The 26,275-nt window shown below is 45.4% G+C and overlaps 2 protein-coding genes across 2 annotated transcripts in view; one reads left to right on the top strand and one right to left on the bottom strand.

The window, feature by feature from the left end:
* The window catches only part of PTTG1IP2 (PTTG1IP family member 2), a 95,496-nt gene extending 78,664 nt beyond the window's left edge, over positions 1 to 16,832 (bottom strand). The window contains 1 exon segment of the mRNA XM_075315628.1: positions 16,589 to 16,832. Within this exon segment, the coding sequence (XP_075171743.1) occupies positions 16,589 to 16,712 (124 nt within the window). The 5' untranslated portion in view covers positions 16,713 to 16,832.
* Positions 16,833 to 16,904: 72 nt separating this feature from the next.
* Positions 16,905 to 26,275, top strand: part of DUS3L (dihydrouridine synthase 3 like) — an 83,889-nt gene continuing 74,518 nt past the window's right edge. Inside the window, exons 1-2 of the mRNA XM_075315627.1 lie at positions 16,905 to 17,004; positions 25,929 to 26,024. Coding sequence (XP_075171742.1) covers positions 25,930 to 26,024 — 95 coding nt within the window. The 5' untranslated portion in view covers positions 16,905 to 17,004; position 25,929. The remainder of the gene's footprint in view (positions 17,005 to 25,928; positions 26,025 to 26,275) is intronic.

Raw genomic sequence — 26,275 nt, 5'->3', positions numbered from 1 at the left:
TCAGTGACTGTGGCAGGAGGGGGGGGGGGGGGCGTAGGGCGTTGGGAGACCACTGTTTTCCAGAGAAGGCTGTGTGCACAGTGTGTTTATTGTGGGGTTTTTGTGTGTTTTTTGAATACTGTTTTGCCAGTAAAGTCAATGAGAATCCTGACATTTTGTTTAGGTTGCTTCCCCCCCCCCTCCTTGTTTTTCCCCGCCAGAAATCATTAAAAAGGCATTGGGGGGGAAAAAAAAAAGCCCCCAACCACAGAAGACGCAGCGTTGAAATTCTGCAGAATTTTCTGCAAGCAAATACTCAACATTTAGGCCATGTGCGCACGTTGCGTTCTGTACCTTGCAGAAATGAACGCATCATTTGGCAGAATTTGTCAGTCAAATTTGGTTTTGACCACATAAACGCAGGAACTTCGCATGCGTTTTTCTAGCGTTTTTCATGCAATTTCAGTGCTTTAAATTGAGATGCGTTTTCAATACAAATACACAACTAAATAAAAGTTTGCACATTCAAACATTAGGAAAAAATTGGAAAGAAAAAAAAAATATTTAAATCATACACTATGATGATAATTTACCGAAAATGATTAAGGAGATTTAATAATTATGTTTAAAATAGAGTAAAAAGTATTGTTTTACTCATTTTTTAAATTAGGAATGGATGTGAGGGTGTAAAATAGTGAGTTTATGGAGATTGATTCATAGACTGGAGTACATATATTCATAAATATATGTATATTTCGCCCATCCCTTTAAGGAGAGTCTGTAAGTTGGAAAATTGCTAACCAAGAGTTTGAGATGGTAAAACCAAGGCCATCTGCTAGTTGTTCATCAAAGCCATCTGACATTGTTTGTCAAAGTTGTCAGCATATTGCTATATTCTGTTTAGAATGTTGGGCTAAGAGCTGAAATAGCTATGAGAAACGTCTTACTGTTACTTTAAGGTCAAAGTTCAGCGAGCTTCAAAGGTTTATAAATAAGATGAAGTAGGTTTTGTTACAAGTCTCTAGTGCGCAAGTACACTTATTTCGCGGGTAAAATGTACCACGTGACATGATGTAATGCTCAACCTAAAATAAGGATAGTTAGTTTTTGTGTTACCATGTAAAGAGATAAGGGCTATCAGGAGGAGGGGTTTTGGGTTATAAAAGAAGCCCACACTTCAAAGGTAGGGGCAGAAGGAGGGAGAGGCAGAAGGTGACAGGAGAAAGACGGACCCATCTACAGACCATCCCGAGACGGCTTACACACACAGCGATGTAAGATATATGAACTGTTATTTTCTACTATCTGTCTCCATCTATTAACTCAAGCCAAGACAGTTATTTTTCTCTAATGACTGTAACCCTCCAACTCTTATCTGAATAAATTCATAATATGTTTTTGACCTATCTTCGCTCCAATCATTATATACTGGCTATGCAGTTGTCGCCGTAAACCCATTATTTAACATTTGGCGAGCACCAGCCTGAATGATTGTGAAACACAGCTGTTTTCTGTGCGAGGTGATTTTTTTCACGCTGCCTATTCTTGCAGAAGGACTCTTTTTTTTTCTCACGTCATTCCCTGCCCTTTGTCCGAGAAGGGGGGTCTCTGGGGGTCTGTGAGTAATTTCTGTCCAAGCTGCAGGCGAACGACGATACACTGTGTCCACATCAGAACCTAAGAGAGGGTTAACGTGACAAGCTGCACGGAGGTCGTATGTGTCAAAGCCATTCCAGGACCATCCATCCAAAAGACGGTTGGAGCCATCCGAGGACCATCCATCCATAGACGGTTGAAGCCATTCAAGGACAAGCATCACATATTGGTGAGAAATGGATTTTATTCATCATTATTCTAGTAACTGTCATGTAGAGTATTCTTTTGATCATACACATAGTGACGCACAGTTATGGTCAAATCTGTACCGGCAATGTGAACTTGAGAATACTAAGTTAGATAAATAGTTTTTTACTGTGAATCGGTTACAGAAAAAGATACAGAATGTATTGGGTATGGTATACACTTACAACTCCATGGTGGGTGGGGCACAGCCATATGCACACACTATCTGCATGGTGACTGACACACCCATAACAACAGGCACGCCCAATACAACAGATACACACATCACAGATTCAGAAGCAACAGATTGTCCAAATTGTTCGATATTAGCAGAACATATCGAACATCTGGAGGATCAGTTGGAAACAAGAGCAGATTTAATATCAAAACTACGGAAAGATATTAAATATGTATCTGTTAATACGAGACAGAACAAGACAGATGCTTCCGCATCACCTGGCTCAGGTTCAGACATCCCGGACAGGCTGGATACGGCCGAGGACGAGAGTCTGAATGAGGGGGAACTTCGGAAAAAGAAGTTACATGATAAGGCCGCCCGTCTTAACATTAAAATCCATGACCAATTAATGAAAATCATTAAAGACATACCCAAATATGATGATAAAATGGACGCCTTCCATAATGCGGACATTTTTGAGTCACATTCCGATAAATATAATCTAACAAATGAACAGAGAAACAAGATTTATAGGGTATGGCTTCCCTCCCACATGGCAAAAAGGTTACAAGCAACACCTAGGACTGACGAACACAATGACCTGATCCATGACACAAAGGAAAATAGGCTGAGACAGTTAATTCTCTTTACCACAGGAGAGACTACCCCAACAGTCGAATTGTTAGAAAACCTTAAGACACACATACAGGAGGATCCGTTTGTCTTCTTAGTGAAATTCGAGCAAGGATATCGTTTGATAATGGAAATCGGATCTGATCAAGAACCGCCTTCCATGATCAAGGCCTTTGTTAAAAAGTTTAAATATTTGGACCCTGCTTCATTCGAAATAGCTTCTAGGATGGAAAGTCTACAAGAGGCCACGTCATTTATTGATAGAATACGTAGACGAATGAAGCAAAATCAGGTAAAATCAAAAATAGCCATGATAGAAGGGAACACTGACACATTAGTATCCCAGGAAAAACAGATCAAAAACAACAAAAGACCGGTGTTGAATTCTAAAAACAAGAATTCAGGGGGGGGGGGTAACAGGAAAAGCACAATTCATTGCTTTTTTTGCGGCCAACCCGGACACCTGAAGTGGGAATGCAAGAAATTCCTGAGGGCGGGAGTTGAGGAAAGGCTGGGTAAGGAGAATGGACTGATGCCAAACACATCCAGTGCCCCTCCCCCATCTTCAGCACCTCCACCTTCATACACGCCCACTCGTACTGACAACAGAAATAACCAATCACCATACACGCCCACTCATACTGACAACAGAAATAACCAATCACCATATGCACCTCTGACCAGACAGATAAGGGAAATGACCATACAGGGATTGGAAGGAAGGGGCAAGACACCTGCTGCTCTTCTCCCTTCTCCATCATCCTGACTAGCAAAGCCGGTCCCCAGGCTGCATCCACTGGAATTTGTCACTCGAGTTTCAATGGATAGCTGTGGTCGACCATTTTTAAAGGTAAATCTTGAAGGTCAGGAAGTAACATTTCTCCTTGATACAGGTGCGCAATTAAGTGTCACAAATGTTGATTTACATTTAAAGCCAGATTCCCCTGTATGTAAAATTGTTGTTTTCCAGTGGTAAAAATGGAACAAAGGTGACTTTAGCGCAGGATGTTTCTTTGGAAATACCTGGTTTTTTGAAAACGAAAATGGATATTTGGTGTTGTCAGGATACTGAGAATATAATTGGCACTGATTTTATGGAAAAGCATGGCTGGATTATTGATTTGGGTAACAAAACAGTTTGGAAAGATTCTAACGGTTGTAAGGCGGTAGTTATTGATCCAGATGAATATAGTCATGTCGGGACCATTTGTTTGACCGATGTAGTGTCAGCAGATCATTTGTGGCCTGAAACTGGTGGTGACGAAATATTGACTGAGTTAGTACAGCGGTTTCCTTCCTTATGGGCTCAGTACAGGAATGAGGTTGGAACAATGAAGGATGTAGTTGTCAAAATTGAAGGCCGAGATCCGCCTCCACAGCGTCAGTATAAGTTGCCTCCGGAGTCAGTTGCTCCGATGTCGAAGATTATACAGGAATTGTTGGCTCAAGGTGTCATACGTAAGGCAAATTCTGTCTGTAACAATCCACTGTGGTGTGTTCTGAAAAGCGATGGTAGCTATCGGATGTTGTTGGACTTAAGGATGTTCAATAAGTGTACTCCCAATGTAGCACCGATTGTAGCTGATACACATGACATGATGTCGAGATTGGATGCTAAGGCAAGGTATTTCTCAGTATTGGATATCAGTAATGGTTTTTTCAGTATACCGATTGAGCAAAGTTGCCAATATAAGCTTGCATTCAACCACCTCGATCAGCAATTTGTATGCTGTAGGCTTCCTCAGGGGGCAAGTATGTCGCCAAGCATTTTTCATCAGGCGCTAGCGAACGTTTTGTCGAAATTTTCTCGTCCGGAATGTTTATTGCAATATGTGGACGATATCTTGTTGAGTACGGAGGACAAGGAGATGCACGTGATCCTACTGGCAGAATTGTTTGAGCTGCTGCATGATGCAGGTTTAAAACTGAATACCAAAAAGGTCAAGCTGATGCAGACTGAGGTCAGGTTTTTAGGAGTTCTGCTAAATCCAGGTACACGGCGACCCCTACAGGACAGAATAGAGGCAATTGCATCTCATCCAATTCCAACATCACACAAGGCACTAAGACATTTTTTAGGGCTTGTAAATTACTCAAGGGATTTCATTGAAAATTTTGCTGACAAAGCCAGACCTTTGTATGATCTTTTAAAAGGTGACAATGATGATTATTTTGGTCCCTGGAGTGTCGAACAGGAAAAAGCCTTCACACAATTGAAACATGATCTACAACACGCACCTGCGTTAAGTATGGTGGAAAAGAACGCACCTTTTGCGCTTCAAGCACACACTTCAGAGACAAGTATCTCTGTGGTTTTGCTGCAGCTGCAAGGGGGGGGAATGGAGAATCTTGGGGTACTTCTCTAAGCTTCTCTCACCTGTTGAGAGGGGGTTTGAGGTGTGCGCAAGACACCTGGTGGGAGTGTATTTTGCGATAAAAATCACTCAACACATCATCGGGTTCCAAAAGGTTATTCTCCAAACGCCACATTCCACACTGAAACTTCTCTTTGAGAAAAACATCCCAGGTGTGTCAAATCAGAGATTTGCCCATTGGTTGCTCTCATTGTCTCCAAATCAAATTGAGGTAGATTATAAGGCCAAGTATGTTCTTCCTCAATTGATGCAGTATGAAGGACAAACCCATGATTGCATAGAAACGTTCCATGAACCAAGTCCATCTCTCTTCAGACGACAGTCGGAAGACGCAGATGAACCTGTGTTTGTAGACGGTTCTAGATTTTTTCTGGAAGGACACTATCACACAGGATATGGAATTTTCTATTCCAAGCGAGGACAAGTGGTAAAACACAAGTTACCGAGTCATTTCTCAGCTCAAAGGGCAGAGATAGAAGCGGTAAGAATGGTCCTACAGCTGAATGAAGCTGATGATCAAACTCCAATGGTAATCTACAGTGATAGCTCCTATGTTGTCAGATCCCTAACCGATTACCTGCCTGTTTGGGAAAGGAGAGGCTATGTGGACTCGTCCAACAAAGCCTTGTTGCACCGCGAAACTCTAGAATCAATTTTTGAGATGGCATCTAGGGCCCCAAATAGATTTGCTATAGTGAAAGTCGCTGCACATCAAAGATCTGATGATGAGTTATCTGTAGGTAATGCTACCGCAGATGCTCTAGCCAAAGAAGCTGCCCTGACAGGAGAGGAAGTGTTTGACTCTGAACCCTCTGAGAATTCAGCGGTTCAAAAAGCAGACACGTACATACCTTCATTTGCAGAAGAACAGAGAAAAGATCCTTCTCTTGTTATTTTTCTGGATGATCCAAAACCTCCTTTCATCTGTGAAAATGGGGTTTTGTGTCACAGTTCAAATGGAGAATTGCGTCCAGTTGTACCAAAACATCTACAGGTAGAATTCACTCGATACAACCATGAGAGTTTAGGTCACTTGGGACAACAGAGATTGTTAGTCATTCTCAAGGAGAAATTTTATTGGGAAAAAATGGACGAAACAGTTCAAAGTGTTGTACTATCATGTCTCATTTGTGCCCAAATAAATCCAAGACCTAAAGGACAGAAGCCACCACTTCTACGGATCGCACCTGCAGATGGTCCATGGTCTACACTGCAGATAGACTATATTGGTCCTTTACCCTCAGGTAAACATGGTCTCAGGTATGCATTGATTGTGGTAGATGTGTTCTCAAAATGGGTAGAAATATTACCTGTTAGGAAAGATGATGCTTTGTCCACAGCAAGGGAATTGGTACAACATGTCTTTTGTACTTGGGGGATCCCAAGGATGATTACCTCCGATCGAGGTAGCCACTTCACAGGTAAAATCATGCAAACTGCTTGTGCTATTCTAGGGGCGCGACAGCAATTTCATGTCCCCTATCATCCACAATCTGCGGGAATTGTGGAAAGAATGAATAGGACAATCAAGTCCAGAATTGCAAAGATGCTTTTGGACAAAGGTAACACTTGGGTTGACAAGGTTCCTTTCATACTGATGAGTATAAGAGGTTCAATCTCTTCTACAACTCAATTCACTCCGTTTGAGTTGATGACGGGAAGAAAAATGCAATTGTGGTTTCCACATGAGCCATTTTTATCCACTCCACAAAAAGATGCTATCTCAAGGTCCCAATGGTTGAGATCGCTACAGGAGAACCTGAAAGCGATTCTGCCATATGCGGCATCAAGAATGCAGAAAATGGAGCCACCCTATGAGTCCAAATTCAAGAAAGGTGCTCTAGTGATGATCAAAACCTTTCGCAAGAGTGGACCATGGGAGTGTAATTGGGAAGGTCCTTTCGAAGTCCTTGAGACTATGGGACAAGTCATGATTCTTGTGCACCGAGTGTCAAATGTGGTAAAAAAGACCCGGAAAACACAAAAAGTGTGGGTTCACGTTGACCAGTGCAAAATATTTGTGACAAAATAATGATACTGCATTTCTTTCCAGGAAGAAATGGATTCCTATACGAACTGGAATAAAGAACCTAAAGACTGTGAAGGAAAGATGACATCAAGCCTTCTGGAGAAAGAACATCTTCCCAAGCTCAAGACAAGCTTCTATGTGATGGGATCTACGTTCCTGCTGCTTTGCTTTATTTTCGTCATTGTTTACATGTTACATCAAGGAACAATCGCCAATGATGTGAATGAACAGACTAGAGAGATTCAACATTCTCGAAGACCAAGAGGATCAGATACACGGAACTTACTGACAGAGGACATCACGGACAATTCTGTGGAGATAACAGGAAATATCTGCATGGGATATGGAACAAAATGTTGCATTGAATTACATTTCATACACGACACAGACATAATATTACATGCTATTGCAGGACCTAAAACTAGATTCACACAATTACAAGGAGAATATGTACACAATAATAAAACTGGTACATGGGAATGTTCTCCTACAGATGTACTATACTGGAACATAGAGATCAGAGGTGATGAACCTGCTGTATGGTCCGGTGATATTACAAATGACATGATTGCAAGGGGAAAGTTTGGAAGATCCAAAACAGAAATTTTGTTAAAAACTCAGGTTTTTGGGAAAATTCTGGATCCTTCTTTACTCTCCATCACAGAAGGAGATAAAGATTGGGTCAAAACATGGAATTTCCAGATAACACGGGAACCTGTGCAAGTTCAGGTATCTGTAGTGTTTACCGTTACTAACACTATAGTTCCGGAAATAAGGGTTTCACCACAGACAGTACATGATAAAGTAAATACATTTCCCATAATGTTAAAATGTAACACAAGGTTGAAATTGCCTTCTGAGTCTTTGTTGACATGGACCAAAAATTCATCGTTTTTGGGAAGTTTTTTAAACAGTCCAACTAATATCATTCACAGAGGTCAGATTGGTAATATCAGGTGGATGGATGATACGTTCATTTTTTCCATAGAGAATCCATCTTCCAGGGACTCTGGAATTTACCAGTGTTGCGTTGAAACAAAGACACATTACAGACATTGTAAAGACGTTAGTGTGAATATTTGGTCAGCAGCAGATAGTGCATGCACAGACACGAGATTCATGCCGTCTACTCCTTTCCAAATTAATCAATTTCAGTCCAAGTCCTTATTAAGGGATGGAGAATTTATGACAATGGTGTGGACTTTCAATATGTCTCATTGGAAGATCTCTACCAGGTTTCCTCAGTGTCAATCACATCTCATAAACATGGAGATGGGGATAGAACAGTGGTTTGGGAAAAGAACAGCTCAGACTAGGAGTAAGAGAGGAGTGTTAGAAGGAATTCTGGGAGGAATTGGGACAGTGGGAAGTCTGACTAATGCCATGAATATACAGACGCTTAAGTCAGATTTGGATAATATTGGTTTTATTGGAGGAAAAGGTGTAAAGGTTCAGAAGAGTCTGAATCAACTTCTTGAAAAGATGGTAATGAATACAGCTGCTGTACTAGGCTCTTCCGTGTCACATCTACAGGATGCTACATTAGCTCTCGTGGAAAGCACACACGAAACACAAGTAGCTAAAGCGTGCCTGGAGATACAGGTAGAGTACTCTTCTAATTTGAAGTTGATTGCACAAGCTTTACAGAGTGGAATTACTCCACTGGGAATACTGCGAAATTTACCTGTAGAGTATGATTTTGCATTGAATCATACGGATTTGTGGGTAAATAAGTGGTTAGGATGTGAACGAAACATTTGTGTTGGCACATCACTAATCCCGGTGATTGGAAGAGAAGGAACTATTGTTCCTGTTACAGTTTTGGGTATACCTGTGAGCAACACACAACAAGTGTTCTATCAATTGCAGTACACAGATTTTGCATTTGATGGAGTGAACACTGAACAAGTAGACATTTCTTCATGTTTGCATTTTGTTTCTAAGGTGATGTGTTTACCTGGACAGGATAAGGTGATTTATCATTCATGTTTTCATAATCATTCTTCTTGTCATGCGAGAATAGAGACTGTACAGACACTACATGATCTGGTGACTCCAGTAAGTCCAACTAAGATATGTTTTCAGGTCATGTCTGAGACAGAGAAGGTTTCTGTTTTCTATTCTGCTTGTGTACATAAGGAAAACCTACCTATGGGTTTGTATTGTATAGAAGGAAATGTGAGGTCTCTTTCAAAGAAAGAAGGAAGTTTTAATATCACTTCTATAGGAAAGAGAAACTTAACGGCATTTCCGATACAATTCAATTTATCACAGATAAATGATTTTCCTTGGGATATGTGGACAAGTGAAATAAAGAAAGATAAGGGTTTGTTAGATTTATTAACGAAACAGTTAAAGGAAGCAGAAATTATATTCAGACATGAACAAGGTGAATTAAGTGATATTGAACACGAATGGAATGGAATGTCAGGTAGAACTTGGTGGAAGAGTTTTAGTAAATCTGTACATTCCTGGTCTCAGTCATCTTTTCAGTCAGCGGTTGGTAATGTTTTATTTAATCCCATCATAATCATATTTTTATTAGTTTTGATGTGTATTATATATCAAGTTTTTGTGATGTGTAGAATTCAGAAGATATATAGGAACATAAAAATAGAAATGAAAAAGGAAGATAACATTCTTAGAGGAATGTTAAATCGCAAGATGACTTTTTGACAGAAAGTTGCAGATTGGTTTATCAAGTCAAATATTGGTCTAGAATTTCCAACAAGAATGTATGTGATACGAATGATGACACGATTGAGTTAGGGTTTCCCGGGGTTCATCAAACTTCCATATAAGGGGGGACTGTAAAATAGTGAGTTTATGGAGATTGATTCATAGACTGGAGTACATATATTCATAAATATATGTATATTTCGCCCATCCCTTTAAGGAGAGTCTGTAAGTTGGAAAATTGCTAACCAAGAGTTTGAGATGGTAAAACCAAGGCCATCTGCTAGTTGTTCATCAAAGCCATCTGACATTGTTTGTCAAAGTTGTCAGCATATTGCTATATTCTGTTTAGAATGTTGGGCTAAGAGCTGAAATAGCTATGAGAAACGTCTTACTGTTACTTTAAGGTCAAAGTTCAGCGAGCTTCAAAGGTTTATAAATAAGATGAAGTAGGTTTTGTTACAAGTCTCTAGTGCGCAAGTACACTTATTTCGCGGGTAAAATGTACCACGTGACATGATGTAATGCTCAACCTAAAATAAGGATAGTTAGTTTTTGTGTTACCATGTAAAGAGATAAGGGCTATCAGGAGGAGGGGTTTTGGGTTATAAAAGAAGCCCACACTTCAAAGGTAGGGGCAGAAGGAGGGAGAGGCAGAAGGTGACAGGAGAAAGACGGACCCATCTACAGACCATCCCGAGACGGCTTACACACACAGCGATGTAAGATATATGAACTGTTATTTTTTTACTATCTGTCTCCATCTATTAACTCAAGCCAAGACAGTTATTTTTCTCTAATGACTGTAACCCTCCAACTCTTATCTGAATAAATTCATAATATGTTTTTGACCTATCTTCGCTCCAATCATTATATACTGGCTATGCAGTTGTCGCCGTAAACCCATTATTTAACAGAGGGCAAATTAAAACCTCTTGACCTCACTATAATGACAAAAACGCACGCTCGGATTTTGACAAAAAAAAAAAAAAAACAAAAAAAAAACAAAACACAACAACATGTAAAATGCTAGAAATTTCTTTTAGGATGCGTTTTGATAATTCTCATTGACTCTAATGTTAGCGAAACGCTGCCAAAATGCTCAAAACAATTGACATGTTGCTTCTTCAAACGCAAAGGTTTTGACAAATTTTTGTCACAAAAAAAAAAAAACGCAGCGTTTTTGAATGCATCGTGCGCACACAATATGCCTATTTCCCATAGACTGCTTGGAAATCAAAATGCATGCATTTCTGCATGAAAACGCTGCAATTCAAAATGCTGCGGAAACGCAAGAAAAAAAACGCATCGTGTGCACATAGGCTTACACAATCGCCCAACTGTTTTTTTTTTTCCTTCTACAGACATTTCTGATATCTGTGGATACTGTATAAAAGTCGAAAGTTGAAGATGCCCTTTCAATACCAGGAACATCAAAAGGAAACTGGAGCAAAAACAGGTTTTTCGCCGCGCTTGAAGACCACAAACATTGGTGTCAAACAGATGATTCTTTTTATTTCATTCCTACGCGTTTCAGAGACCCCCAACTGTCTCCTTCTTCAGGGAAAAGAACTTTACAGAAGCCAAGGAAGAATGTTTTATAATTAGTCTGGATTTGAGCAAGTGAAATGCATGCTCAATTGGGTTAAGATCTGGTGATTGACTTGGCCATTGCAGAATGTTCCACTTTTTTTGCACTCATGAACTTTAAGGCAGTAAAGCCTTAAAGCAGTAAAATGGGGAGGGAAGACAAGGGAAGGAAATCCCCGCCTATGACGTCAGCTCACCATGTGCTACAGAGCGATGACTCAGCCACATGGAATAGAGCCGCGTCATAGTCACATTAGATAATCGCATACGTTACATATAAATCTAACTGATCATCCATCATAAACAACATCATAAATAAAAAAAAAAATCATGAAACTGTCAAGAAATGCCAAAAATAGCTATAAAAACAATGGATATATTTATGTAAATCTATGCACATATGTATACACACATAAAAATACATATGTGGGGATACATAGAAACTGATACATATATTAGCATGAGCCCAAAAAAAACGTGAAATTTGCAGGCTGCCCCACAGCCATTACTATAACTGAAAAAAACAGTGTCTTGATAGACAAACAAAACCATTAGCACCCAAGTGCAAATAACATATACTAGAATATGCACTGCGTATAGTGACAGAGCATACATATGCAGACTAAATTATTATTGTCCCTATTATTAATCTTATTAATTATTATTTTTTGATCGTTGGACTTCAATGAATCAAAATGAATTCATATGTAAAAAATGCATTTACATGCAAAAAGTGAAAGGGTGTAACATTTAGGACACTATTAAAAAACGAATCCTAGGGATCAAATGAAGAAAACCAAAAAAAAAAAAAAAAAAAAAATAGTATTGTGCGCATGCGTTAAGGTAGAGAAAGATTCTCTTACTAAGAGAGGTGAAGTGAGTTCAAGCCGTGGGAAAATTTTCAAAGCGCAGGCGTGCTGCACATGGAAAGTAGCAAGATCCTCACAGTGAGGTCAAGTAAGTTCAGAAGCGTGGGAACCAACTGTAGCGCGCGTGCGCGCATACAGTCCACAGCAACTGAAGAGAAAAAGGGGTTGCACGTAATCATGCCATGAAAAGGGTGTATATTATAATGAACAAGAACAAATGGAACGAGACCCTGCCCGACGGTGCTTAAAAAGAAAAATGGTGCATTTAAACTCTAACAGAGAGTATTCCTCAAAGACTAAAGGGTACTTTACACGCTGCGACATCGCTAGCGATCTCGTTAGCGATGTGAAATTCTAGATCGCAAGTGCGATCTATTGAGATCGCACATAGGTCATTTTACGCATGTGCGATCTCAAAAGATCACACATGCGTAAAATGACCTATGTGCGATCTCAATAGATCGCACTTGCGATCTAGAATTTCACATCGCTAATGAGATCGCTAGCGATGTCGCAGCGTGTAAAGTACCCTTAAGTGCCGAAAAAGAAGATGATCAGGCAAAGAGTTCATCTTTGCACCGTAGAGAGGCGGAAAACGAGGGAAAAAAGGGGGCCAAAAAAAAAAAAAAAAAAAAGTTTTGACACTTTTTTTTTAAGGATCTTTTTTTTTTAAGGTCTGGTCGCTTGTGCATTTCTGTTGCTCAGAGCTGCACAGCTCTGATCAGCAGAAATGCTGCCTTCCTGTGTAAGCTGCTGCTCTGGCAGAAAATCTGTCATTGTCATGTCAGGAGTCATCACATGACCCCGAACTACCATTGCCTCCCTGTGATCAAGTCATGGGGCCCTCTGATGGTGGCGGGGAAACGGACATTTAAACCCCGCTGTCACATTATGACAGTGCAGTCTAAGGGGTTAACAGGTGTGGGTAGATCGCGGATCCACCCGTGCCTGTTGATCAAATCAGCAGACGTGCGGGGGATCACCGCAGCAGCCGGCGATGATTACGATGACATGACCGATGACGTACCAGTACGTCATTGGTTGTGAAGGGGTTAAGACATCACTCCTTCCTGATTATCACTGATGTCATCAATCCTAGATATGGTGACATCACTGCTGGTGACATAACCAATGACTTCTACCCCAAAACAGCTGTCTGTGGATGGATACCATGTTTTGGCATAGGCGGTTTCCTTGACTGGAGACTGCCCTTCCCGTGGTTGTTCCTTCCCGGTGAAAGGCCTGTCTAGTTTCCTGCCAGCGTTGAGAAACATGTGATTGTGTCTCCGCGGCTTCCTTGTTTTGCATAACCAATGACTTGGCACCTTGTGAGATATAAATGATGAGATCACTTCTCCCCGACTATAACTGATTATGTCACTCCATACCAAATATAACTGATGGCTGTGAGGAATATTATGAGAAATATTGTGAGGATTATGACCTTCCTGTTTCAGTCAGCTGTCACTGTTCATTTACACACCCCCGGCCCTGCAGCAAGGAATTCCCCAGATCTGGTTGGCAAATGGCCAGGTGACATAATCTAATTAAGACTAAAGAAGCAGCTCTGGCCAGAGAGAGAGCCTGCTGTCAAGAGTAAATAAAGCTAAAGAATGGGCGGCATCAACAAGCTTTAGGACCAGCTTCAAAAGATAAGATGCAGTGAGGATGGTTCCTGTGTAAGAGCTACAATGTTAGGGAGCGCTTCGCTCCCACTTTTAGTACAGACATAGTTCCAGCTTCATGATGACGAGATGCATGTCATACATATTTTAAATTACATATTTTACATATATTAAATCCCAAATTGTATATAGTGTACTGCCTAGTGTGCCCATAAGGCGATTAAATATATAATTTAATCTTGGGCTGTTGCTTTTATCTCGATCCATGAACCCCATGTCAGTGTGCTCAGTTTAACATTACACGCTACCTGCGCTGGTTTCTGGCCAGTTATAAGCGTGGTTCGCTAGCAGGATTATATCTAACGAAGAATTGGTGGCAGACTACCGCACTGTACCCCGACCGGCAGAAACCTGTTACACTGGAGCTAATGGAAAACTTCTGTCGGCCTGTCAGGGTTGTGGGAAAGCTGGGTGTCGCACCAGAGGCTACACGGCCTGCTCTGTTCCCCCTCCTTGTGCCCGTGTGGACACGGGGTGTCAGCGCAACACTGCGCCTAACTGACCTTACGTACCCCTTGGGGTGTGTGGAACGTCACATGTTGGCAGAAGTGACAAGGTCATATCGCGTGACTTCGACTTATTAGAGAAGTCAGGGTGGGGTTGTGAGGTGCGGTTTCATCATAGATTGACAGGTCCACGACCAAGCGGAGGTATCTTGAGTGACCCCCCGGCCCGGCCCATGACAATGGTGATCATCTCTAAACATATCTGATGACATCACTCTGTGCAAAATATGACTGATGACATCACTCCTTCCTAATTCTAAATGACACTGATTCTCTTCAATATGATGGACATCACAACACCTAAAAGATATCTGATGAGTGATGACTTCTTTACTTTACTAATTACTGATGACATCACTCCTCTCCTGCTGATATCTGATGACATCACTCCCCTCCTAACGACATCACTCCCCCCCCTAACAGATACCTGATGAGTGATTACATCTTTACCCTATATACCGATGACATCACTCTTCCTGAAAAATACTCCGACATCACTCCCCTCCTGACATCACTGCCCTGTTGACATCACCACCCTGATGATATCTGATATCACTCCTCGCCTGATGACATCACTCCTTTCCAACAGTTACCTGATGAGTTATTACATCTTTGCTCTGCTAATTACTGATGACATACCTCCTCCTGAAAAATACTCAATGACATCGTTCCCCTCCTGATATCTGCCATCACTGCCCTGATGACAATCACCCTGATGATGTCATCACTCCGCTCCCCTGACGACATCACTCCGCTCCCCTGACGACATCATCACTCCACTCCTGATATAACACTGGTATCGCATATCTGTACAGGCAGTATACACATGAATTCCTGTCCTGTAGAGCACAATCACTCCTTTCCTAACAGTTACCTGATGAGTTATTACATCTTTGCTCTGCTAATTACTGATGACATCGCTCCTCTCCCCCCCTAGTGACATCGCTCCTCTCCCCCCCCTAGTGACATCGCTCCTCTCCCCCCCTAGTGACATCGCTCCTCTCCCCCCCCTAGTGACATCGCTCCTCTCCCCCCCCTAGTGACATCGCTCCTCTCCCCCCCCTAGTGACATCGCTCCTCTCCCCCCCCTAGTGACATCGCTCCTCTCCCCCCCCCCTAGTGACATCCCTCCTCTCCCCCCCCCCTAGTGACATCCCTCCTCTCCCCCCCCCCCTAGTGACATCCCTCCTCTCCCCCCCCCCCTAGTGACATCCCTCCTCTCCCCCCCCCCCTAGTGACATCCCTCCTCTCCCCCCCCTAGTGACATCGCTCCTCTCCCCCCCCTAGTGACATCGCTCCTCTCCCCCCCCCTAGTGACATCCCTCCTCTCCCCCCCCCTAGTGACATCCCTCCTCTCCCCCCCCCTAGTGACATCCCTCCTCTCCCCCCCCCTAGTGACATCCCTCCTCTCCCCCCCCCTAGTGACATCGCTCCTCTCCTGATATAATACTGGAATGCTATATCTGTACAGGCAGTATACACATGAATTCCTGTCCTGTAGAGCACAATCACTCCTTTCCTAACAGTTACCTGATGAGTTATTACATCTTTGCTCTGCTAATTACTGATGACATCGCTCCTCTCCCCCCCTAGTGACATCGCTCCTCCCCCCCCCCCCAGTGACATCGCTCCTCTCCCCCCCCTAGTGACATCGCTCCTCTCCCCCCCCCTAGTGACATCGCTCCTCTCCCCCCCCCTAGTGACATCCCTCCTCTCCCCCCCCAGTGACATCCCTCCTCTCCCCCCCCAGTGACATCCCTCCTCTCCTCCCCCAGTGACATTGCTCCTCTCCCCCCCCTAGTGACATCCCTCCTCTCCCCCCCCTAGTGACATCGCTCCTCTCCCCCCCCTAGTGACATCGCTCCTCTCCCCCCCCTAGTGACATCCCTCCTCTCCCCCCCCAGTGACATTGCTCCTCTCCTCCCCCCTAGTGACATCGCTCCTCCCCCCCCCTAGTGACATCGCTCCTCTCCCCCCCCCTAGTGACATCGCTCCTCTCCCCCCCCCTAGTGACATCGCTCCTCTCCCCCCCCTAGTGACATCGCTCCTCTCCCCCCCCAGTGACATCGCTCCTCTCCTGATATAATACTGGAATGCTATATCTGTACAGGCAGTATACACATGAATCCCTGCTTGTAGAGCAGTCACTAACCCCAGTGCCCAGAGATGCAGTATCCTATTATTTCTGATTATCTTTCTTCCAAAATACCCTCCCCTTGTTCTTACGTGTGGTGATGAGGGCTGGCACCGGAGGACTTGTCTGGCTCGCCACCATGGCCAGTCCGAGGAGGAGCAGCGGCAGGACCCGGGCACACAGATGCTGCATCCTCGTATCCTCCATGGCTGTCATGTGATGCACAGAACAGACGCCTCTCTATAACGCGGCGATCACTGCACTGACTTCCGGGGGGCTGAGCCTGCCGCCTCCTGACACACTGCTGCACCACGTGACACGCCACCTGCCCTGCTCCTGCGGCTGCACGGACGTAAACACTCTACTGCGGAACGTTTGTTTGGGGCACTGTTGCTGTACGGAATAATATTAAACCGCACTGTGTGGAGCATGGGGGATTGTATTCAAGGTTGCACACAAACTATTTCCTTTCCCTGGCTCAGCGTGGAGAGAGCAGCACAGTGACGGGGTAGATACACGTGTGGTGGGGTTTTCTGGGTTCTGGGCAGCGATAGAGGAGGGTGTTTGTCCCCCCAATTAACTGCAATGTGCTTCTATATGCTACAGAATGGAATAGTCATGTTCTGCTGCAGTTAAACTGCAAAATTGCACATGCTTTCATAGCCTGCAGCTCTCCTGGCATGCTGGGAGTTGTAGTTTTAAAGCAGGAAGGGGGGAATCCAAGTGTGGTGAAAATCAAAACTCAATTCCACCAATGTTGTTTGTTTTTGCGCCATCCATTGTAGAAAATGACCCAATTCTCCAGATCCGGACAATCCCAGCGAAACCAGTTTTGTGACTAAAAAAAAAATGCACTTGTATTTTTATTGCATTTTATGGGGACAGAAAATTGACAATTCTTGCTTTTTATTTTTTCTTCTCTGTGGTATTTGTCATCTATGTTTTTTTTTTTTGTTTTAATTTTTTTATATAGATGAGACTTTTGCAGATTTTTACACTTTTTTTTCTCATTTAATTTGGGAAGGGGGGACTAATTCAGGTGTTTTTTGTTTAATATTCTTAAAAACTATTTTAACTAATTTATGCTGTTGTCATGCCGACAACTTGGACCTAATCGTCTGATCTCTTGTATTATATACTGGAATACTTGGATATTATTTATTATAGATCCATTTATTCCATGGCAATTTACATGGGGCATTACAAGGGCCATACATAATAGGGACAAGTACAGTGTCAGACTCTTAAAAGTCTGACATGACATTACCCGGCATGGCCTGCCGCTCTCTGAGCATGAGCGTGCATGTACACAGAAACACATGCACCCTCCTGTCAGAGTGTGCGGCTGTGTCGGTGATGCGATGTCAGACTCGTATGAGTCCCTCGCAAGTGTGACCCCGGCTTAAGAGAAACCGCATGCAGCTTTATTTATTTAAATAATAATAATAAACGACGTCCGCTCCCCCCTTATTTTTCATCCCTAGCCAAGATAAAGCTAGCTGAGGGCTGGTATTATCAGCCCACAGCCTCGCGGGTCCGAACTTTTACAGTCAGGATCCGCTCAGCCCTAATGGTAGGTAAGAGTAGAGTTGGTCATGCCACAGTATAGTGGATTGAGGGGGATGGGTGAGGATACAGTAGATAGGGGCAGAGCTGGTCGTCCAGCGGTATAGTAGACTGAGGGGGATGGATGAGGATAAAGTAGATGAGGGCAGAGCTGGTTGTGCAGAGGTATAGTGGACTGATAGGGATGGGTGAGGATACAGTAGATTGGGGCAGAGCTGGTCGAGCAGTGGTACAGTGAACTGATGGGGATGCGCGAGTATACAGCAAGTAAGGGTAGAACTGGTCAGGCAGCAGTATAGTGGACTGAGGGGGATGGCTGAGAATACAGTAGATGGAGGCAGAGCTGGTCGTGCAGCCGTATAGTGGACTGAGGGGGATAGGGGAGGGTACAGTAGATGGGGATAGAGCTGGCTGTACAGCGTTATAGTGGACTGAGCGGGATGGGTGAGGATACAGTAGATGAGGACAGACCTTTGAATATTGAAGTATAGTCAAGAATGACTATTTCCTAGGATCACAGATATGGCAGTGATCAGGCCCTTACCTGCCATGGTAACGCATTAACACCCCGCTATCTTATTGTTGGTACACACTAGGCATCCAGATGATCACAGCCATTTAAATGCTGCTGTCAGAGACTGGAGACGACATCTAAATGGTAGCTATTGGAGCTAGCTCTGGTCGCTGCAGTTAGGCTGGTACTGGCTGTATAAAACAGCCACCACCTGCTGTGATATCCCTTCCAGTCCAGATTCTCTCTATCTGCTACACCAAAGAGATATCCCCTCTCCGACATGTCCTGGATTACCATATAATAATAATAATATAATTTATTCATTTATCTAGCGCTACTAATTCCATAGCGCTTTACATACATCAGCAATACTGTCCCCACTGGGGCTCACAATCTAGAGTCCATGACAGCCATTTACTCCTTTGGCCGCATTGTAATCTATCACTATCTCTGCAACAATATTGTACGATTCAGGTGAACATTCGACATCTAAACATAAAAAGGGGGCGATGTTGTAATATTTGCAATTTACTAACACAACCCACTTAATTGCAAACTTAGGCCAGTTCTTTATTGGATGCAAATCCCTAAAGAGATCTTTGCCAAAAAGGATTTTTATACTTTCAGCAAATCTGTAGTTTAAGGATATAATGATGACAGTAATAGTATTGTCAAGGGAGGAATTTGGGTGAAGACTGCTAATGGAGTCTTCGTTTGGGATAACCAGAGACGGTGCAGTATTAGCTGTATACCAGTGCCGATATATCAATGTTATAAGACAATGAACACACAGCCATGCTCTCTCTTTCAGCCAGCGTCTTCCACTGACTCGTGTATTGGATAGATCAAATTATACAATATGCATGAATAACCTTGAAGCTAAACAGGGAGTTTTCCACTCCTTAATTTCTCACAGCACATTGTTTGTTTCTTGTACATTTTTTCTGTGTGAAGCTACTGATAAGACTTTTTCTCATCATTAAGAGACTTTCATCGGTTGTACAACTGTTCTCATTCTTGGTAACCCCTTCATGACTATACAACTTTAAATTATATTATGGGTCTATGCGATAGCTACATAGATAGACAGATAATTATGCAACTACATCTACATTTTGATTATTTATATATACAGATATTCTTATTACATTTGAACAAACAAGCTATAGCTCAGACGACCTCCACAGTATTTTTATTTCTTCGGCGCTCTATTGGGAGACCCAGACGATTGGGTGTATAGCACTGCCTCCGGAGGCCACACAAAGCAATTACACTAAAAAGTGTAAGGCCCCTCCCCTTCTGGCTATACACCCCCAGTGGGATCACTGGCTCACCAGTTTTCTGCTTTGTGCGAAGGAGGTCAGACATCCACGCATAGCTCCACTGTTTAGTCAGCAGTAGCTGCTGACTATATCGGATGGAAGAAAAGAGGGCCCATTTGGGGCCCCCAGCATGCTCCCTTCTTACCCCACTTGTGGTTTGTAAGGTTGAGGTACCCATTGCGGGTACGGAGGCTGGAGCCCACATGCTGTTTTCCTTCCCCATCCCCCTGAGGGGCTCTGAGGAAGTGGGATCTTACCGGCCACCAAGCCCTGAGGCCGGGCTCCATCCACAGACCCATAGAACCTGCTGGATGTGGAGCGGGAGTGCCGTTCAGGGACAAGGCCCTGCAACTTTCAGGTACTCTGTGTCCCCGTATGGCAGGCCACGCACACTCCAGGCTTGCTGGGTGTGCTAGTGCGCCGGGGACTGTAGCGCTGTGCGCTGGGCTTATAGTCCCCGCAGATTACTGGGGGACTTTATGTGTGTGGATCGCCGCGCCGACCGCCCCTGGAGCGGCGGCGCAGCTGCAACTTGTAGTGCGCCGGGGTCGCGCCGACCGCGCTTTTACGGCGGCGGCGCTTCTAACTTTAGTCCCCGGCTTCCTGCGGCCTAGCTCCGCTTCGTTAACGCCCCCCACCCTGTCAATCAGGGTAGGGGAGAGACGTTATTCAATCGGCAGCGCCGAGGGCTGGGGCACGATTTACATGCTCCAGCCCTCTCACTGAGCACAGTAGACACAGGCTTCGCGCTTTTTCTCTGTGCACGCCCTAGGCCCGCCCCCAGGCTTGCAGTTCCCCAGGACGCCGGCAGCCATTATACACATGCAGTCTGGCTGGAGGACGGACGCAGGCTCTGGGGGACCCAGGCTAAGGGGTTCTGGCGACCACACACCCGCGCTCAGCGGGCGGTAAGCAGCACATACGTGCAGCCCCTCTAGTGCCACAGTGTTATATTTGTCACTGTACATAGACACTGCTGTGTCTAGATATATTTAATACTGCACTGTAAGGTCGCTTCTTGGCTGTACACCCTATATTGCTTGAGGAGACAACAGCATGTCATCCGCAAAACGCAAGGGTGCCAAGGCACGGGCTGTATACACTACTTGTACAGCATGTGGGGCTAATCTACCAGCAGGCTCCAACGACTCTCATTGTGTGCAATGTTCAGTCCCAGTGGCACTTCGTCAGCCAGAGCCTACTGTGGTGGTAGCCCAGGCAGAGACGCCTGTGAACCCTGCCCCGGTGACGGGGACAGAATTTGCAGTCTTTGCTGATAAAATGTCTGTGACTATGACAAAAATCCTGGAAACCTTGCAGTCCAGGCCAGTGGCTCAGACCATGGACACTGCTGTGTCTATGTTCCCCGGTCCCCCTCAGTTGGAACTAATCCGTACTTCAAGGGGGTCCCAGGCATCACAGGCTGAGGGCTCTGACTCCGATGACAGTCCCAGTCCGCCTAAGCGAGCTCGCTGGGAGAGACCCTCCACGTCATCACGTGGATCAGGGTCTCAGCGAGAAGGGTCCCTATATGAGGGTTCAGAGGTGGGTGATCAGGAGTCTTGTCCTGACGCCGCACTCAATTTGGATACGCCAGATGGTGACGCCATGGTAAATGACCTTATAGCGGCCATCAATAGGCTGTTGGATATTTCTCCCCCAGCCCCTTCTGCAGAGGAGGCAGCTGCACAGCAGGAGAAATTCCATTTCCTGTATCCCAAGCGTAAATTGAGTACTTTTCTGGACCACTCTGACTTCAGAGAATCCATCCAGAAACATAATACTTATCCGGACAAGCGTTTTTCTAAACGCCTTAAGGATACACGGTATCCTTTTCCCCCTGACGTGGTCAAACGCTGGACCCAGTGTCCAAAAGTGGACCCTCCAATATCCAGGCTTGCAGCTAGATCCATAGTTGCAGTGGAGGATGGGGCTTCACTTAAAGATGCCAATGACAGACAGATGGACCTTTGGTTGAAATCTGTCTATGAAGCTATCGGCGCGTCGTTTGCTCCAGCATTCGCGGCCGTGTGGGCGCTCCAAGCTATTTCAGCTGGTCTGGCACAGGTGGACTCTCTCATACGTCCAGCAGTGCCGCAAGTGGCGTCCCTAACTACGCAAATGTCTGCGTTTGCGACCTACGCTATCAATGCGGTACTGGACTCTACGAGCCGTACCTCAGTGGCTTCTGCCAACTCTGTAGTTTTGCGCAGAGCCTTGTGGTTAAAGGAATGGAAAGCAGATTCTGCTTCTAAAAAATGTTTAACCAGCTTGCCATTATCTGGAGACAGACTGTTTGGTGAGCAATTGGCGGAAATCATCAAACAGTCCAAAGGTAAGGACTCCTCCTTACCCCAGCCCAGATCAAGCAAACCTCCACAGAGGAAGTGGCAGTCAAAGTTTCGGTCCTTTCGAGGCTCGGGCAAGCCCCAATTCTCCTCGTCCAAAGGGACTCAGAAAGAGCAAAGGAGCTCTGATTCATGGCGGGCTCACTCACGCCCCAAGAAAGCAACCGGAGGTACCGCTTCCAAGGCGGCTGCCTCATGACTTTCGGCCGCCTCCCTCCGCATCCTCGGTCGGTGGCAGGCTCTCCCGCTTTTGCGACATTTGGCTGCCACAGGTCAAAGACCGGTGGGTAACAGACATTTTGTCTCACGGGTACAGGATAGAGTTCAGTTCTCGTCCTCCGCCTCGGTTCTTCAGAACTTCCCCACATCCCGACCGAGCAGATGCCCTTCTGCAGGCGGTGAATTCTCTCAGAGCAGAAGGAGTGGTGGTCCCTGTTCCTATTCAGGAACGAGGTCTAGGTTTTTACTCCAATCTCTTTGTGGTGCCAAAAAAGGACGGCTCATTCCGTCCTGTTCTGGACCTAAAACTGCTCAACAAGCATGTGAACGCCAGGCGGTTCCGGATGGAATCCCTCCGCTCAGTCATTGCCTCAATGTCTCAAGGAGATTTCCTAGCATCAATAGACATCAAGGATGCTTATCTCCACGTGCCGATTGCTACAGAGCACCAACGCTTTCTACGCTTCGTGATAGGAGACGACCATCTTCAGTTCGTAGCTCTGCCATTTGGTCTAGCGACAGCCCCACGGGTGTTCACCAAGATCATGGCGGCAGTGGTAGCAGTCTTGCACTCTCAGGGACACTCTGTGATCCCTTACTTGGACGATCTACTGGTCAAGGCACCCTCTCAAGAGGCATGCCAACTCAGCTTGACTGTTGCACTGGAGACTCTCCAGACGTTCGGGTGGATCATCAACTTCTCAAAGTCAAATCTGTCACCGACCCAATCACTAACGTATCTTGGCATGGAGTTTCATACTCTCTCAGCGATAGTGAAGCTTCCGCTGGACAAGCAGAGGTCACTACAGACTGGGGTGCAGGCTCTCCTTCAAAGTCAGTCGCACTCCTTAAGACGCCTCATGCACTTCCTCGGGAAGATGGTGGCGGCAATGGAAGCGGTTCCGTTTGCGCAGTTTCATCTGCGCCCACTTCAATGGGACATTCTCCGCCAATGGGACGGGAAGTCAACATCCCTGGACAGGAAAGTCTCCCTTTCCCAGACGGCCAAGGACTCTCTGCAGTGGTGGCTTCTTCCCACCTCATTATCACAGGGAAGATCCTTCCTACCCCCATCCTGGGCGGTGGTCACGACAGACGCGAGTCTGTCAGGGTGGGGAGCAGTATTTCTCCACCACAGGGCTCAGGGTATGTGGACCCAGCAGGAGTCCACCCTTCAGATCAATGTTCTGGAAATCAGAGCAGTGTATCTTGCCCTACTAGCCTTCCAGCAGTGGCTGGAAGGAAGGCAGATCCGAATTCAGTCGGACAACTCCACAGCGGTGGCATACATCAACCACCAAGGGGGGACACGCAGTCGGCAAGCCTTCCAGGAAGTCCAGCGGATTCTGATGTGGGTGGAAGCCACAGCCTCCACCATATCCGCAGTTCACATCCCCGGCATAGAAAACTGGGAAGCAGACTTCCTCAGTCGCCAGGGCATGGACGCAGGGGAATGGTCCCTTCACCCAGACGTGTTTCAGGAAATCTGTCACCGCTGGGGGGTGCCGGACGTCGACCTAATGGCGTCACGGCACAACAACAAGGTCCCAACCTTCATGGCACGGTCTCGCGATCAAAGAGCGCTGGCGGCAGACGCCCTAGTGCAAGATTGGTCGCAGTTCCGGCTCCCTTATGTGTTTCCACCTCTGGCACTCTTGCCCAGAGTGCTACGCAAGATCAGATCCGATTGCAGCCGCGTCATACTTGTCGCCCCAGACTGGCCGAGGAGGGCGTGGTACCCGGATCTGTGGCAGCTCACGGTCGGCCAACCGTGGGCACTACCAGACCGACCAGACTTACTGTCCCAAGGGCCGTTTTTCCATCGGAATTCTGCGGCCCTGAACCTGACTGTGTGGCCATTGAGTCCTGGATCCTAGCGTCTTCAGGATTGTCCCAAGGGGTCGTTGCCACCATGAGACAGGCTAGGAAGCCCACGTCCGCTAAGATCTACCACAGAACGTGGAGGATATTCTTATCCTGGTGCGCTGCTCAGGGTGTGTCTCCCTGGCCATTTGCATTGCCTACCTTTCTTTCTTTCCTGCAATCTGGGTTAGAAAAAGGTTTGTCGCTCGGCTCCCTTAAAGGTCAGGTCTCGGCGCTATCCGTCTTTTTTCAGAGGCGTTTGGCACGCCTTCCTAAGGTGCGCACGTTCCTACAGGGGGTTTGCCATATCGTACCCCCGTACAAGCGGCCGTTAGATCCATGGGATCTGAACAGGGTACTAGTTGCCCTCCAGAAACCGCCCTTCGAGCCTCTGAGGGAGGTTTCACTTTCTAGACTATCACAGAAAGTGGCTTTTCTGGTAGCGATCACATCTCTTCGGAGAGTGTCTGAGCTGGCGGCACTATCATCCAAGGCTCCCTTCCTGGTCTTCCACCAGGACAAGGTAGTGCTGCGCCCCATTCAGGAGTTTCTCCCGAAGGTGGTATCCTCTTTTCATCTTAATCAGGATATCTCTTTGCCTTCGTTTTGTCCTCATGCAGTTCATCGGTATGAGAAGGATTTACATTTGTTAGATCTGGTGAGAGCACTCAGAATCTACATTTCCCGCACGGCGCCCTTGCGCCGTTCGGATGCACTCTTTGTCCTTGTCGCTGGTAAGCGCAAAGGGTCGCAGGCTTCTAAGGCCACCCTGGCTCGATGGATCAAAGAACCAATTCTTGACGCCTACCGTTCTGCTGGGCTTCCGGTTCCATCAGGGCTGAAGGCCCATTCTACCAGAGCCGTGGGTGCATCCTGGGCATTACGACACCAGGCTACGGCTCAACAGGTGTGCCAGGCAGCTACCTGGTCGAGTCTGCACACTTTCACCAAACATTATCAGGTGCATACCTATGCTTCGGCGGACGCCAGCCTAGGTAGAAGAGTCCTGCAGGCGGCAGTTGCCTCCCCGTAGGGGAGGGCTGTCTTGCAGCTCTAACATGAGGTATTTCTTTACCCACCCAGGGACAGCTTTTGGACGTCCCAATCGTCTGGGTCTCCCAATAGAGCGCCGAAGAAGAAGGGAATTTTGTTACTTACCGTAAATTCCTTTTCTTCTAGCTCTTATTGGGAGACCCAGCACCCGCCCTGTTGTCCTTCGGGATTTTTGGTTTGTTTGCGGGTACACATGTTGTTCATGTTGAACGGTTTTCAGTTCTCCGATGTTATTCGGAGTGAATTGTTTAAACCAGTTATTGGCTTTCCTCCTTCTTGCTTTTGCACTAAAACTGGTGAGCCAGTGATCCCACTGGGGGTGTATAGCCAGAAGGGGAGGGGCCTTACACTTTTTAGTGTAATTGCTTTGTGTGGCCTCCGGAGGCAGTGCTATACACCCAATCGTCTGGGTCTCCCAATAAGAGCTAGAAGAAAAGGAATTTACGGTAAGTAACAAAATTCCCTTCTTTTCAACATTTTATTAATAATAACAATAATAATAATAATAATAATAATATTTTATTTTTTAAATACTTTATTTTTCCAGAATGGCAGAAGAAGGTAACCGGAGCAATGAGAATGGAAGAACGGAGGCTGTAATAAATGTGGAATCTGATAGAGGAGTCGCTGCTATTAAACCTCAGTAAGTGTCATTTTGTATGAATGCTGGTGTCTGTAGGTCTCGTATATAGTGGTGCAGAAAAGAACTGAAGTTGTTCTTGTCTGCACTAGATCCCTTACAAGAGGCCCAATATCAGAAAGGATAGATGTAGCTGGGTCTGCATGGTGGCACATGTACACACTTTACTATCGGTTTCCCTAGGAGTAATGCTGGGAGAGAATACCTATGTAATGCGCTATGCAATGTCCACATCCATGTGGTCTCCGTAACGG

Source organism: Anomaloglossus baeobatrachus, chromosome 6, assembly GCF_048569485.1.
Source record: "Anomaloglossus baeobatrachus isolate aAnoBae1 chromosome 6, aAnoBae1.hap1, whole genome shotgun sequence".
Lineage (NCBI taxonomy): Eukaryota > Metazoa > Chordata > Amphibia > Anura > Aromobatidae > Anomaloglossus > Anomaloglossus baeobatrachus.
The sequence above is the reverse complement of the archived record's forward strand: the minus strand, read 5'-3'. Positions and strand labels throughout refer to the sequence as shown.